We start from the raw sequence: 14,458 nt of genomic DNA on the forward strand, positions 1-14,458 counted from the left end.
TTGTACGCCGTGACGTTAACCCACGTTTTGTTGTGGAGCGCGCCAAACACGGCTACCAACAGCTAGTGGAAGTGCTTAAAACTTAAAAAAATAACCCAGCTTGGAGCTAAATTCACATTTGAAGAACACATGGCTTCTACAAGTAAAGCACCGTTACAGACCAGAAACTTACCATGGTGAGTTGAAAGTCGTTGTTTAACACAGATGGCTTAAAATAGTTAGTGCTAGCTAACGTTAGCTAACGTGCCTACTATGGAGTCAAGATAGCAGCTCACGGAATTATGTAGAGTCTTTCTGGTATTTACAAATAACGTTAGATATTCATCATACTTGTAAAACGAATATTTAATCAGCAGTTATGTGAGCTTTTCTGTAATTCGGCATACATAATTAACTAATTAATGCGTCAAGCATCGCCTTGTTGCCACTCGAACCAACTGACTCATCGGAAACGCTGCAGCAACTATTATAAAGTTGACATTTTGTTTGATATATTGGTGCAAAATATAGATGCCGAATTGAACAGTGGAAGCCAACAATTTGACGTCTCTAACGTTAATCACAAAGTATTGCAAATGCACCCAAACCCATAACTAAGATGTTTTAAAATAGACACATTTTAATTAAGTTCACTTCACACCAGTACACAGAGAATTTGTTATAATTTTCGGGCTTAACAAGTTACCAATCCGTTGTTATTTTGGGTTACTTGTGTAAAGTGAACTTCTGCTGTACTTTGAGTAACTACTCCAAGTGTCACAAACATTAGTCATTTTAGCAATTGGAAGTATTTATTATTGATAACAATGGAAGATGTGTTTCTGCTCGTTTTCCAGGGTTGAAAAATACAGACCACAGAAACTTGATGATCTGATCTCACACAAAGATATTCTAAGCACCAGTAAGTATGTGGACTGCCAGAAAAAAAAAAAAAAAAAAAAAAAATATATATATATATATATATATATATATATATATATATATATAATCATCATCATCCCTAAATCCTCAGCACAACAGGGTTCATCAATCAACTCTTTCCTTTTATGGATAATCAATCTGCTGCTTCATGTTTTATCACATTTATTGCTTGAAGCCACCAAATAGTACATACATATGAATTACAAATGTATAAGATACCTGTGTAGGGAGAACTTTCCCTGCTATCTGTCAGTGTTGCGCACGCTTGTCTTTGTTGTTTATTATAGTTGTACTGTAAGCGCCGTTAATAATTAATAGTGCGCAACCAACCGGTTTTAAAAATTTCCTCATGTTTTAAATTAATAGTACCATTCAAAAGGACTGCATCATATTCAGACTGTTAATTTCATTTCCTTGTTTTTACAACTGTTTTTCAACTCTTCAGTTCAGAGGTTTATCAGTGAGGACAAGCTTCCCCATCTCTTGTTCTATGGCCCCCCTGGAACGGGCAAAACCTCCACCATCCTCGCCTGTGCCAGGCAGCTGTACAAGGACAAAGAGTTCAATTCCATGGTGTTGGAGGTACACTACAACTCCTCATAACAAGCGTTTGGTTTATTGGGATGTGAAGGCTTCTGTTTCTCTTTGCACCTGACACCTTGTGGCTCTTTGATATTGATATTTGACAAATTTTGTTTTGCAGCTAAATGCATCAGATGACCGAGGTATTGATGTTGTACGCGGCCCCGTTCTGAGTTTTGCCAGCACCAGGACCATCTTCAAGTAAGACTAAAAATCTATCTACGACACATCACATACCTTCTTTTCTGAAAGGCGTGTTCTTAATGCTCTTTGATCTGCAACCCATAACTGCAAGGGGAATTATTTAAACTGCTGCCTTTTTATCCGTCCCTCTTGTCCTCCAGGAAAGGCTTCAAGTTGGTGATACTGGACGAGGCCGATGCCATGACCCAGGACGCCCAGAATGCATTGCGGCGAGGTAAGCCATCTGTTCGGCCGGGCGTCGCCCACTGTGAGCCACAGGGCTCACTGAGCAGCCAGACAATTTGGCTGCTGGTGAATTACAGCGTATCTACTTGTACACCCTGATATTCATTTTACAAACCAATAGCTATCTGAAGATTTGGTTTTAACGATTGATGGAGTTAAACTGGAACTTTCTGTCTTTGTGGAATTCATCTAACCTCTGTTTTTTCTTATAACATAAGCTTGTGTGATCATAGAGCAATGATTTCACTGCTCAGTACAATGTTGCAGCTGCAAGTGGTTGTGCTTTCAGCGAGTGCAGTTGTATAATATAGTGTTTGAATTCAGCTACTCCGGGGACAGAAGTCAAAGAATATTTAGGCAATTTGTTGCAGATTTAGAAAGAGCTGCACAATTAGTCAAAAGAATATTGAAAGTGCAGTACTGATAACTGACCACTGAAATTTCCTAATTGGGGTTCACAACTTTTCTACAGATTATCGCTGATACCAAGCAAGTTATAAGAAATGTTGCTCCATATCGTTGGAAAAAAACAATGTTGTTTTGTTTATAACAGGCCACATATACATATTTTATATAACTAATTTTATTTTTTATTTAATTGTGGCTACTTTTGTGATAGATTGTAAGTTGATTTGTTGAATTTACTTTCATTACTGTCAGCTCAGTTTGTAACAGACGAGATGCAGCACGTAAACATTTACAAACGCATGTAGTTTCTTAGTGAAGTGACTTAGCAGTGGCATGTAGGAAGGTCAAAGTGCTTTAAGTGTGGATAATGACAGCAAGAATGTCAAGTAGTGATGAATGTAAGTGTCTCTATAGCAGTTGGAAAAGGAGGTTTTAAAAGTGAGTTGTATGAGAGTCCTTTGAGAAGCCTGAGACATGTCAGCTGATAGCATTTAACTTTTGGGTTCTTGGATGCAACGCATCTTTCACATTTCTTAGTTACACTGATTTCTAACTTGCTCTCTCTCTCTCTTTGTCTCAGTGATTGAGAAGTTTACAGAAAACACTCGATTCTGTCTGATCTGCAATTACCTGTCCAAGATCATCCCGGCCCTGCAGTCTCGCTGCACAAGGTTTCGCTTCGGCCCGCTGTCCCCGGACCAGATGATCCCTCGGCTGGAGCATGTAGTCCAGCAGGAACGGTGTGTGTGTGTGTGTGTGTGTGTGTGTGAAGGGGAATGTGTGAATGTTTCTTCTCAATCTACTGTAAAAACAGTATCAGAGTATCTAGAGGGGATTTCAAGGTGCTGTGTGTTGTTTTGACTTTATCCACACTCATTGTTATGTGTTACTCCCCGAAAACTAGAGAGACCATCGCTAAATAATGATTCTGGTTTGGGTTTCACAGGAAACGTGTTATTTTACAGCATAGAGAGAAATTGATTAATGGCACAAAACAAAACGGAGCTGTTATTATTTGGACAGACTTCACCAAACATTAGTTTTCTTGCTGTGAAAAAATGTTAAAGGTTGATTTAAAACAACAATTAATATGGTTGATGGGGAAAATAGAAAACTTGGAGTAGTTATGAGTACCATTAGCATGAAACCAAAAAAACAATCAATGATGTAGACAACGGTGTTGTTTGTTTACAGTATTCATACAAAGGTTTTTTATGTTACCTATATAATACATGTCACTCAGTTTAGTTTTACATTGATCTGACTGATGATTGAAAGAGGGAATCTTTGTGTGGCAGTATTGACATAACTCCAGATGGAATGAAGGCCATTGTGACCTTATCATCAGGTGATATGAGAAGATCACTCAACATATTGCAGGTACGACCAAAAGCTCCTTGTGATCATTGTGCCTTGTGGTGTTGTGTTGCCGTTTTCTCGAAGTCTCAGTGTTTTTAATTCATATTGCGTTTTAAAACAGCTGAAAAACAAATAAATTACATTTGTTTTTATATATCGTAGAAGGGTAAGCTGTACTAACTGTATTCCACCTCTGTGATTTCAGAGCACCAGTATGGCGTACGAGAAGGTCACAGAGGACACAGTGTACACCTGCACGGGTCACCCCCTCCGCTCAGATATAGCCAACATCCTCGACTGGTCGCTCAACAAAGACTTCACCACAGCGTACAACCGTATCCTTCAGCTTGCCTTGTCTTTCAGGATAATTCACTCAGGAAGCTTTACTGTAGAATAATCGGTCGATATTTATACTCCATATAACCTACACGCTTTTTCCAATCTCGTGAAATGTGAACCGGTGTGTTTAGTATTATTCTGTACAGTTCAGAAAAAGCTAAACATCCTGAAGTTGCAGTATATTCAGGGCATGTCTTTCTTGCGACTGATAATACTTAGTGTCAGGTTGATAGAAGCTGGCTGTAGCTAAATGATCATTAAATCTGCCAAGTAATAACTCAATTTCAAACAGGGCTATTGGACATTTAAACGGCTGATAACTGCAGCAAAATTAGATTTTAATATGAAGTTTGGGAATTTGATTGGCTAAACTTTTCAAAATGTAAAACAAGACGCCCACTAACCCCAGTTCAGTTTGTGTTCTTGCAAATCCTTAACACCTTCACAGAAATCCTTCAGCTGAAGACTTTAAAGGGTTTGGCCCTGCATGATATCCTCACTGAGGTTCATCTGCTCATACACAGAGGTAAGGCCACTGCAGATGGCAAACCAGGCATTATGTTAGTGTTTTCAGTTTGTTAACCAAAGTAAGAGTTTTCCCTATAAGAACAATTACCTGAGCTGTGGTTGGTATAGCCTGTGCTGTACTTGTAGGTTTAGTCATACTGCTCTGTGATTAGGGTTCAGGCATTTGATATTTCTTTTATTTAGATGACTTTTGGCTCTTTTGGCTTTAGCAGTTGCAGTTGATGTCTAGCAGGAGAACCGCCAGATCTTCATTTTGACTTGAATAACTCAATATGAAGTTGTTGTTTTTTTTTCCCCGAGGTTGCTTTATTTCAGGGTCGGTATGTGTTGATGATCTTTTGCGACTTCAAAGTCTTTCAGAAGTTTTGATACTATACAAATATCTGAATATTTGTTTTACTTTCCCCCTTAAGTGGACTTTCCTCCAGCTATTCGGATTGGTCTGCTCATCAAGTTGGCTGACATTGAGTAAGTGAGATCACTCATGTTTCCTCTCATAAACGAATATTAACAAAAAGGAAAACCTTACATCACATACAAATTATTGTAAACAGTCACACGTTAATGTCATGAAGGCATCCAGATGTTGGGAAACTTAGTTTTTTGGATTTGTGTGTCATCTCCTCAGACACAGGCTCGCCTCAGGAACCAATGAGAAGATCCAGCTGAGCTCCATGGTTGCAGCTTTCCAGGCAGTGAGAGACCTCGTGGTCAGCGAGGCCTCTTAGATACAGTAACTGCTTTACCCCACAACGAAATTCTGTCTCTTGAATGCAAACCGCTGGTGGAGAGAAAGTTTTCACCCATTCCTTGGTGACCACCATCACTTCTTTTTGTACCACAAGTCAGGCGATATTTAATTGGTCTTTCATTTCCTACTCTGCTGTCCTGGTCAATGTAACTAAAACGCTGTATCCCAGGTCCTTTCTGGGAGTGTGTGTGAAGAGAATAGGTAGATTTTCTTTTCAACCAAACAGATGATTTCACTGAGAGATCAGTCAAAATTCATCAAAATGACCTAACTATCTTTATTTAGAGAGAAAGCAGATGTCCTTAAGTGTCCACTGCAATCAGAGTTGATGCACAAACACAAATGCTAGCAGCTATCTGAGTCACTCACATCTGCATACAAACTGAGCAAAATGGAAGACAGTCGTTTGTGATTGGACCCAAACAGGGTCTATCCTTTGGGCACTTAAAATATGGACTTGGAAAACTGTAAATTTAGTTACAGTGCAGGATCAACTTATTGTCGACTATTATTTCACTGAAAATAGACGATGAGGTAAAAAAAAAAAATTTAAATGTCAAACAACATGCCATTATGTTACAGAACACAACACCATATACACCTGTGTAAGAACACGTCTTGGTGTACATCTGCTTAATAAAACTTTAATAAAACTATTTCCTAGAAGTTCAGTTTGTTATATTAACAATCAACATGTGCTGTTACAGTAGTAGTGCATTTGCATCTTATGAAGTTAAACACAGGAATTAGAAATACATATACATTTGATATTTACACAATAAATTAAAAGTATAAAATTGTGCTAATTGTGCTAAATCAAGCATGTGAACACTGAGTTTATGCTCATCTTACAGTAGTACTGCAATAAATGAAGTCCTTACTATAGTAATGTTGCAACTAAAGTAGATTACAATGAGATGCTTCCTGTGCTAAATCAAGCATCTCGTCAAACGAAAAAGGCATTTTATTATTATTATTAGGCATTGCTTAATCACTTGCTGTAGTTGTCAGTTGTTGCATTGTGTTAATAGTGCTATTTAACCTTCCCACTCTTCATCTGAGGAGCAGCACGTATTGAGGTGGTCAGGGATGTTTCTGTAGGTGAGGTACTCGAGGATCCTCTTGGGGAGGGGCAGCGGCTCCATCTGGTGTGTGGAGACAGAGTGGCGCAGGATGGATCGGCACAGGTGGCGCAGGCTGGGCACCGTCCTGGGTGCCCTCCAGAACCTCACGTGGCCGTCTCTGGTTCTGTCACAAGGGGTATGGTTAGTGTTACAGCTGTATGGTGGCCAAGAAGGCTTAATGCACTGCAACTTCAGAAAACACAAACTAGAAAAGGATTTATCTTGCTTACGCTGAACATTGCAGGTGAAAACACTGTAAACAGGTTAAAATGTATTTGCATGTGAGATGTTGAATAGGGGTTTAAGAGTTAGAAATGAAAGCTGTCGAAGAGATAGTTAAAGTGTGTGCACTGTAAATAGTTGCAGTATTTGAGCTACTGTAAAAACATTTTAAACAAAAGCAACAAAAATTTCAGTTGAATAGAAAAATAAAACGAGAACTAATAGGAAACACTGTATGTTTCTGTATTTACAGTTCATTTCTGTAGGCTGCATGTGTGTTGTCAGCTTGATGAATGTGTTTTTGTTTTTTATTTTTATTTGCGTGTTTTGTCTGACCAGCCATCCAAAAGATTCACTTTACAATTAGAAACTGAAAAGGCTGCAAATCCCTACATTTGTGAAGCTGGAACCAGCAAATGTTTGGTATTTTTCCTTCATGAATTAATAACTGAATAATACATTTGATAAATGGATTCATCATCATTTAATTGTCTGTTCAGCATACAAATGGCCAGCAGGGAGCGGGTTAGGCTGCAGGTGTGGTTTAAGAAACTGAGTCACAATTCACATCCGTTCTGACTGCTGTGAAGAACTCAGCCACCAACCTCCACCAGCTACAACATTTCTACAGCTACCTTTCAAGCAGTATCAGTTTTATATTCAAATAATAAATTGTGATAAACACTTGAGGATTTTTACCCTGTGGCGACCACTCCCCCTCGTGGATGGTAGTTGCAGCAGAGTCCATTAGAGTCTCGGTCCGCTTTCGTCTGCATCACCATCCCTTTATTTCCCGGCTCCCAGATCCGAAGAGCTCTGCAAACACAACACGTCTGCTGAAATCATTTCATCCAGAAACATTTACATGATGACATAATATTAAAGATTTATGAGATGGAACTGATAAACTACTCACCTGTCGTCAGTCACGATCGCCAAGTGCAAACCGTTGGGGGAGAACTGTAATGCTGAGATTTGGTTTTGGCCGTAATCCTCGAAGTAGTCACTGCGGATAAAAGAAATGATATTGCCCCTGACTGAGTAGCCATAGTCAGACATCCTTAATGTTCATGACTTGAATGTTAAACATATGACTTATTTTGTGGGGACTTTATTGTGCATTTTTCTATGCATTATATGCTTTACTAATGTGCTGGGTATATTTGTTTCTCATCTGAATGTACCTGATGATTCTGTTATGGTATATTTAGGTGGTTTAGAACATATTGAACATATTAATTGCACTTACATGCAAATGGGTTCACTATTTTATGGATTTCTTTTTGGTTCACCATTGTGTAATCACATGACCTGTGAGGAGACCTCTTTGGACAAGAAATTACCAAGTTTAAGGTGTGTCTCTGCGTTTCTTTCTTGTCTGAGGAAGGGCTTGCACCCGAAACGTCAAATGGTGGTATACTAATAAATGTTCATGGGAGAATTATCTAGCGTGCAGACTCTGTTTTTCCGTTTTTCACATGTACTTCGATGCAGCAGATAGTATTTAATCGCATTTGGATGTGCGTGCTTTTGTAAACTTTTTGCTTGAATGTTAAATTTCACATTATATGCAAACGCTAAACAAGAATGAGATACAAAAACATGTTGCACCAGGACATAGTTTCAGGTAATACATCAGATGTAAACGGTGATTGTGACAGTGTAGGATACACCTTCCTGGTGAAAACCGGCATAAAAAATAAAACTCCAAATCAAATTTATTGGAGCAAAGTCAAGGTGTTTTCATTTGAAACTTGAGATACTATTTATTGCCTTGCCTGAAAAAGTGTCATAGAGTCTAAGATGCATTTGCCACCAATGTGAAGGCTCAGAATATGAGTTTTAGGAATACACATGCCTTTCATTTACAGTACCAAATTGTCAGTACATTTTGAGACTGAAAACTGAGTGTAAACTTACACCAGAGTGGCCAGCTTCTCTGCAGTGTATGGGTCCCAGAGGTCGATCCACCAGCTGGAGCCACTGAAGGCTGCGGTGGCGAGCAGTGCCCCGTCAGGAGAGAAGTCACAGGAAGACAGGAGGTACAGGGTCTTATGGGTCCCTCCTGTCAGGTTCCTCATGAACGTATATGACCGCAGACTCCACAGACACACCATCTGATGAAGGTAAAATCATGAAGGGTTAATGAGTCTTTATACCTCGCTGTAAGTCCTGTTTTTAAATTTGGAATAATTCATGTAGGTTTAGTCAGGGCTCAGTTATTCTGCCCTCTGGCAATTATTGCAGAAGTTGCAATGCTAGAAAATCTAATGATTTGATTCTCAGTGATGTACTGACTCAGTGAATGTCAATAGGACATGCTGGAGCACGCAGCAAACCGTTTAAACGTGTGACTGTGATCTTCGAGTCGGGTGTTACACAATGTTAAGCTGTCTGCTTTTCTTTGCAAATGAGAACATGACAAATTAGCAGTTTGACAGGAGTGGGAAGAGCTCCCCGGTGATCCAAATGTCTCCAAACGAAGAGAACAAAGAATCAAAATGCTAAACTTTCTGTCAGTCTTACAGCAACTAAACGGGAGCAGATGAAGATAACCACATTACTGCATGCTCGGGAGCGACAGACTTGGCCAAACGCACAACAAGCAAACTGTGCTGGAAACAAATGTCTTAGTTAAACCCACCTGGACCTTCAGTTTCATCCTTGCCTGTCAAAAATCAGTGAATAAATGTAACTGCTGATTCAAATATAATGTTCCAAAACTATTAGCTAACAAAAGGAAATGCTGCTCTAACGATCAGAAAAAACAGGCTTGTGAACAGAAGCCTGTAAACGCTGAAATTCTCCATGAATATTTGCACAGGTAAAAGATTAGCGAGGAAAACCCTTGAGTTAGAAAATACTCTGCCTTCAGTAAATAATCATTCCAGTGTCCTTGAAAAATTAACTTGATGCAGGATTATGTAAAAAAAAGAAAAAAAAAAGAAAAAGCCCCTTCCTGTCAGCCTAAAATCACACCATGCAACAGAAAAGAGTGTCCCGTTCCCCTGAACTGAGATGCTGAATATTTGCACAGTTATGGTTAGTGATGGAAAATGTTTTTAAATTCACAGATTTGGCAGAGAACTGATAAAGATTTCCTAAACTGATGAAGAGAATCTAGATTAAAAACCATCAATCAGGAGGATAAAAGGGAGCTTTGTTCTGTCAGCTTGGGAGACTTTGTGCACTTTGAAATATTGTAGTTTTAAATACACAGATTAAAAAAATCTGTAAATACATAAAAACAACACATGCAAAAAAACAAGTATATATAAAATAATGTCCTTCAGGATCTACAGTAATGTGTATTTTTGTGTTTCTGTGTTGCAATGTCTGGCTTTGCCTTGAATACAAAACATATAAAACATATTTCTAATAATATAACTCACTCTGTCAAATCTGCCGACAGACGCAATCATGCTGCAATCTGATGATACGCTGCAGCAGCTGATCCAGTCTTTATGGCCAGAGAGCACCTGCACCTTTTTACCTATAATAGACAGAATAGAATGAGACGCACTACAAAAACATCACTGGATACAAAAAAAAAAAAAAACCTTGTACATTATCAGTTCCTGAAGTGTGTAAACATGAACATTTGTTTGCTTTAACCTCTTCCATCCGAACAGAAGGTTTAATAGTTGGACTGCGCAGTGACAAAACACAGAGGCGAAGTGATAAATACACAGAAAGAAGCAGAAAAATATTCAACTAAAAACTGAAATTGCACACATCAGATGCTTATTGCCCACTAATTATCAATGCATACCATGACAGATTTCCAACATTCCGGGCAGCCACTGGTTTCAGTCAATATCAATACAGTGTGAAATTCAGTTTGCAGAGCCATGAAACCAGCTGGTAATACCTCACAGTGAGCATTTAATGGCTTTAATGTTCCAGCAGGGACAGTTCAATGTAGGTGCGTTCAAGGATGCTCCGACATTTGACAATTCAGCCAGCTGCCAAAAAGCCTCGCATTTATGAGCAATGTTGTCTGCACAAGTAATATGGGAAACATGCTAACCATAAATGTATAATGTGACACTAGTAGCTTCATGCATACTACAGATTTGAGCTTCATTCTTGAAGGCCTTAAAGCTGAGAGATGCAGTTGGCAGCTCTGGAAAAGGCAAGGTGGACCTAATCTTAAATTTGTCAAATCATAAGATTGCTTTACAGAAGCTAAATGTCAAGTCTTAAATGTCAGATTTTTCCCTCATGTGTATGAACACACCAAAAAATAAAATTGAGGGTTTTTTTTTTTTTTTTTTTTTAAACAAACAGCCTGATGATGTTACTTTGACAAAACTTTGACAACTTTTCCTTATACTGGGCATCAATATAAAAACATTTGATATGCTATGGGAAATGGTCTACACATTTGGTAGTTTATAGGTTAAACATGCAAATGTACAGACAAGTTCAACAAACAATTAAATTAAACAAAACCAACCAAGCATAAAACTAATAAAAGCAGACAATATCTCATGATGTAACGGCTCTTCAGTAATATCCACCCTGAATGTAAACAACTGCTCCTTAAACTATTTAACTATGAAACAGTATGTTTGCATTGCATTTTGATAAGTAAACACTTGAGTCATATCAGTAAGGATTATTTATGAACACCACTTAAAATGATGTTATCACAAGAGGAGGTGAAAATATTACTCCTTTGGAAACTTGAAAAAGACTTGTGATTGTCTCAAGGATTTAGTTGTTGAAGCAGTGATGAGTCTGGACTTCACATCAGTTATTAAAATTACAGTACAAAACTGCACATACCTTTCTGAGCCAGGTCCCAAATCCTCAAAGTCTTGTCCCGAGAGGACGATACGAGTGTGAGGGTCCCGTTCTGAGGGAAGACCAGGTCCCTCACAACGCCTTCGTGGCCATGGAGATCAAATACAGCATCACCTGAAAACGCATGAAAAGAATTTCAAAAATCAGCTACAACAGACTCGTCATATCCGAAAAATCCTCACCAGCAGAAATCTCACCTGTTAACACATTCCAGATTTTGATCACCCCGTTCTCCAAGCCTGTGGCCAGAAGCAGGCTTTTGCTCCCTTTTGGTGTTGTTTTAGCTTGGCGCACCGCTGCAGCTGATGTTGGAGGTCTGGGTCCGAAGGCGAGGCCCCACACTGGATGACCGCAACTGAAGCTCTTGTCTCCTCGGTCGGTCTCTCCATTCTGACTGTCTCTGTGGGTGAGAAGAGCATCGTGTATGCAGACACCATAAAAAAAAACTCTCATGTAGGCGTTGTGAAGCTGGAATTGGTGAGCTGGAAAAGATGCTGCCTTTAAGTGCTGTTAGAAATGTCACAATCAGAATTACAACAACTTAACAGAGAGGTTAATACAGGTTGTAACGTTTTTAATTTTAATGGAAAAAGAGAAGGGGCTAATAACACATTTGATTTGATTCACTGAATACTGCTGGTTCTACCCCCGTACTGATCAAACCTCAACACTTTTTGAGTACCAACCGAAATGTACGGAGCACTGAGAATTGTCCAGTATCAAAAGTTGCCATTGAATGTCGATCAGATTTTTCTGCTTGTTTACTTGTTCTTTGATAATATATGTTCTGCTCTAAATCGGGAAACTTATTTACTGAAGACTGCTATTTTATTTAGGTACATTTATTTATTTAACATCCATGCATGGAGCAATTTGGGTTAAAATCTATAGATTCCCTAAATTAAGGTATCTAAAAGGTATTGTTTTCATATTTGGTACCTAAATGCAGGTATCATATTGGCACCGATATTCAATTTTTCCAACCTAGTGAACACAGGAAGCTGAAAGGAAAAGGAAATCCTTTCTGGGCACTGTGAGGTGTATTTCTGGTAAAATCACAGACCTGTTAAAGGTACAGCTATCAAAATGAGATGTTTTAAGGGGGGGAAGCACAGAGCATATGGTATGGAGACCCAGAGACACTTGAAATAAATAATTCCATGGATAAATACAAACAAAATATGTAATACAGTTATGAAATTGTGAAATAATCCAATAAATTCTTATTCTTTTCACAATAGCAGTTTATTGCTTTCATTCCAGCAGTTTTTATTTCAAAATGTCTTCTTTGCCAAGTCTGTTTCTCTTGCACAATGACATTTTCCCCCACTGACCATTTAATTTCACAATGCCAGTTTTCATCAGCGTCTCCAACAATCAAGACAAACAGGGCAGTTTTGTGATTGATTTTTTTGCTGTACGTATTATGCAAAGCTAAAGGTATTATTCTATGGTTATATTTTCATTTTTTACTTTTAGTTGTAATAGGTATTTGAATAATTAAGTCAAGCATGCATTAATGATTGTTCTATCCCAACGTGGCTTGATTTCTCACACGAAAAACAGCCACCATGTTACCCTTTTTTAACACAAGACAGACCTGAATGCATCACGCGTGGATTAAATGGACAGGTTAAACCTACTCGGAGTCGAGAGGCCAGGCGACCACCCAGACGATCCCGTGTCCCATCGACCAGGCGAACCAGGCTCCGTCCGGGGAGAAGTCCACGCTCCAGGTCTCACATCCCGCCCGGCCCTCCAAGGACGGAGGGCGCCTGGTCTTTAGCTCCAGGATAAGAGCCGGGTCCGAGGCTGGAGGGGGGCGGAAAGGCAACATAAATTCAACGGCTGACAGATTCATGCTTCACCGACACTGACAACATTATTTACTTAACCACCTCCCCCCGCTCGGTTCGACCGTTTTCTCTGGAGGTTTCTCCAGACACCGCTGCCTGGTTACGCAGCGCTGCGATGACAACATGACCGAGCTCGGATATTAGTAATGCGACTTACATGTTGGCAGTAATTCCGCGTTGTTTTCTGTGGTGCACATTGTTTCCCTCTTCACATTCTTCGCTTTATCTCTGACTTCCTGACTCTTTGAGTCCAACCGTCCATTTGAAATACGGCAGAATACGCGTTTATGTCCGGAGAGAGCTGGGACCTTCTTTCTCCTGTGATGCACTGTTTGCTATGTGAAAAATGTGCGAGTGAGAAACTAATTGTTCAGCTGATTTCCTGTTGTCTGAGTCACTTTGTACCATTGGCTACAATGTTGCCCAACGTAGTCACGTTTTTCTTTTATTACGTAACCTCACCAAGACATGCCACACCTCCCCTCATTCAATTATAATATAGGCCTATGTTAACAATCCCACTGATGATAATGACATTTGAACACGTGATTAATGGAATTACAAATCAAGAACATTATTTTGTATTCTTGCCAAGATCCCAATTTTTTTTTTAAAGTGCTGTCAAAATGTGTCAAAATGTCAGACTGAACTACAGAGAAAGATTCCCAAAACATACTTTAAATATTTCTCACAACATTAGTTTAACTTGATTTTATATCTCAACTTTCTGACTTTGAAAACGAGAAACCAAGTCAAAGACCTTGGTGTGATCATGGAGAATTATCTTCCAACAGCCACATCAAACCAATAACAAAGGCTGCACACTACCATTTTTAAAATATAGCTAAAAAAAAAAAGGATTGGTGTCCAAGTATGTCCTTTAATTTCCAGCAGGTTAGATTATTTTAACCTTTATTATTTACCTTTCAAACCAGATTTAAAAGTTTATATTCCCCTCTGCCTTTAACTCTAACGTGTCTTTAAATTCACTAAAAAAGCTATACAAATCTTGACAGATTATTTTATTGTTATTATTAAAACATATAGAATATTTCCATCTGATGTAGTGGTGCAGCTATAATAATGACATACAGACTTTCAATATTTTACTTAATAAAGAATGATATACT

At 38.8% G+C, this 14,458-nt stretch overlaps 2 protein-coding genes across 2 annotated transcripts; one reads left to right on the top strand and one right to left on the bottom strand.

Moving 5' to 3' along the window:
* Window positions 1–8,107, top strand: rfc5 (replication factor C (activator 1) 5). Its single transcript, XM_044196561.1, has 11 exons — window positions 1–176; window positions 837–901; window positions 1,367–1,503; window positions 1,625–1,704; window positions 1,848–1,921; window positions 2,921–3,080; window positions 3,639–3,720; window positions 3,905–4,034; window positions 4,487–4,564; window positions 4,980–5,034; window positions 5,195–8,107. The coding sequence occupies exons 1-11, from the start codon at window positions 130–132 to the stop codon at window positions 5,292–5,294; spliced, it is 1,008 nt and encodes a 335-aa protein (XP_044052496.1). The 5' UTR covers window positions 1–129; the 3' UTR covers window positions 5,295–8,107.
* wsb2 (WD repeat and SOCS box containing 2) lies at window positions 5,571–13,735 on the bottom strand. The gene is made up of 9 exons (XM_044196560.1): window positions 13,486–13,735; window positions 13,116–13,284; window positions 11,670–11,872; window positions 11,455–11,586; window positions 10,056–10,156; window positions 8,584–8,780; window positions 7,580–7,669; window positions 7,363–7,479; window positions 5,571–6,565 (listed from the first exon to the last, which is right to left on the bottom strand). The coding sequence occupies exons 1-9, from the start codon at window positions 13,523–13,525 to the stop codon at window positions 6,355–6,357; spliced, it is 1,260 nt and encodes a 419-aa protein (XP_044052495.1). The 5' UTR covers window positions 13,526–13,735; the 3' UTR covers window positions 5,571–6,354.
* Between the last annotated feature and the right edge of the window lie 723 nt (window positions 13,736–14,458).

This window comes from Siniperca chuatsi, linkage group LG5, assembly GCF_020085105.1.
Source record: "Siniperca chuatsi isolate FFG_IHB_CAS linkage group LG5, ASM2008510v1, whole genome shotgun sequence".
Lineage (NCBI taxonomy): Eukaryota > Metazoa > Chordata > Actinopteri > Centrarchiformes > Sinipercidae > Siniperca > Siniperca chuatsi.

Bases quoted from the DNA above. Each gene is read 5' to 3' on its own strand.
- rfc5 (XM_044196561.1), top strand. From the start codon at position 130: ATGGCTTCTACAAGTAAAGCACCGTTACAGACCAGAAACTTACCATG. The intron at 3,081-3,638 runs GTGTGTGTGTGT...TTTGTGTGGCAG, and splicing joins CATGTAGTCCAGCAGGAACG to TATTGACATAACTCCAGATG. The intron at 4,035-4,486 runs GTATCCTTCAGC...ACACCTTCACAG, and splicing joins CTTCACCACAGCGTACAACC to AAATCCTTCAGCTGAAGACT.
- wsb2 (XM_044196560.1), bottom strand. From the start codon at position 13,525: ATGTGCACCACAGAAAACAACGCGGAATTACTGCCAACAT. The intron at 7,670-8,583 runs GTAAGTTTACAC...TTTTATCCGCAG, and splicing joins GAGAAGCTGGCCACTCTGGT to TGACTACTTCGAGGATTACG. The intron at 6,566-7,362 runs GTAAAAATCCTC...CCCTTGTGACAG, and splicing joins GGGGGAGTGGTCGCCACAGG to AACCAGAGACGGCCACGTGA.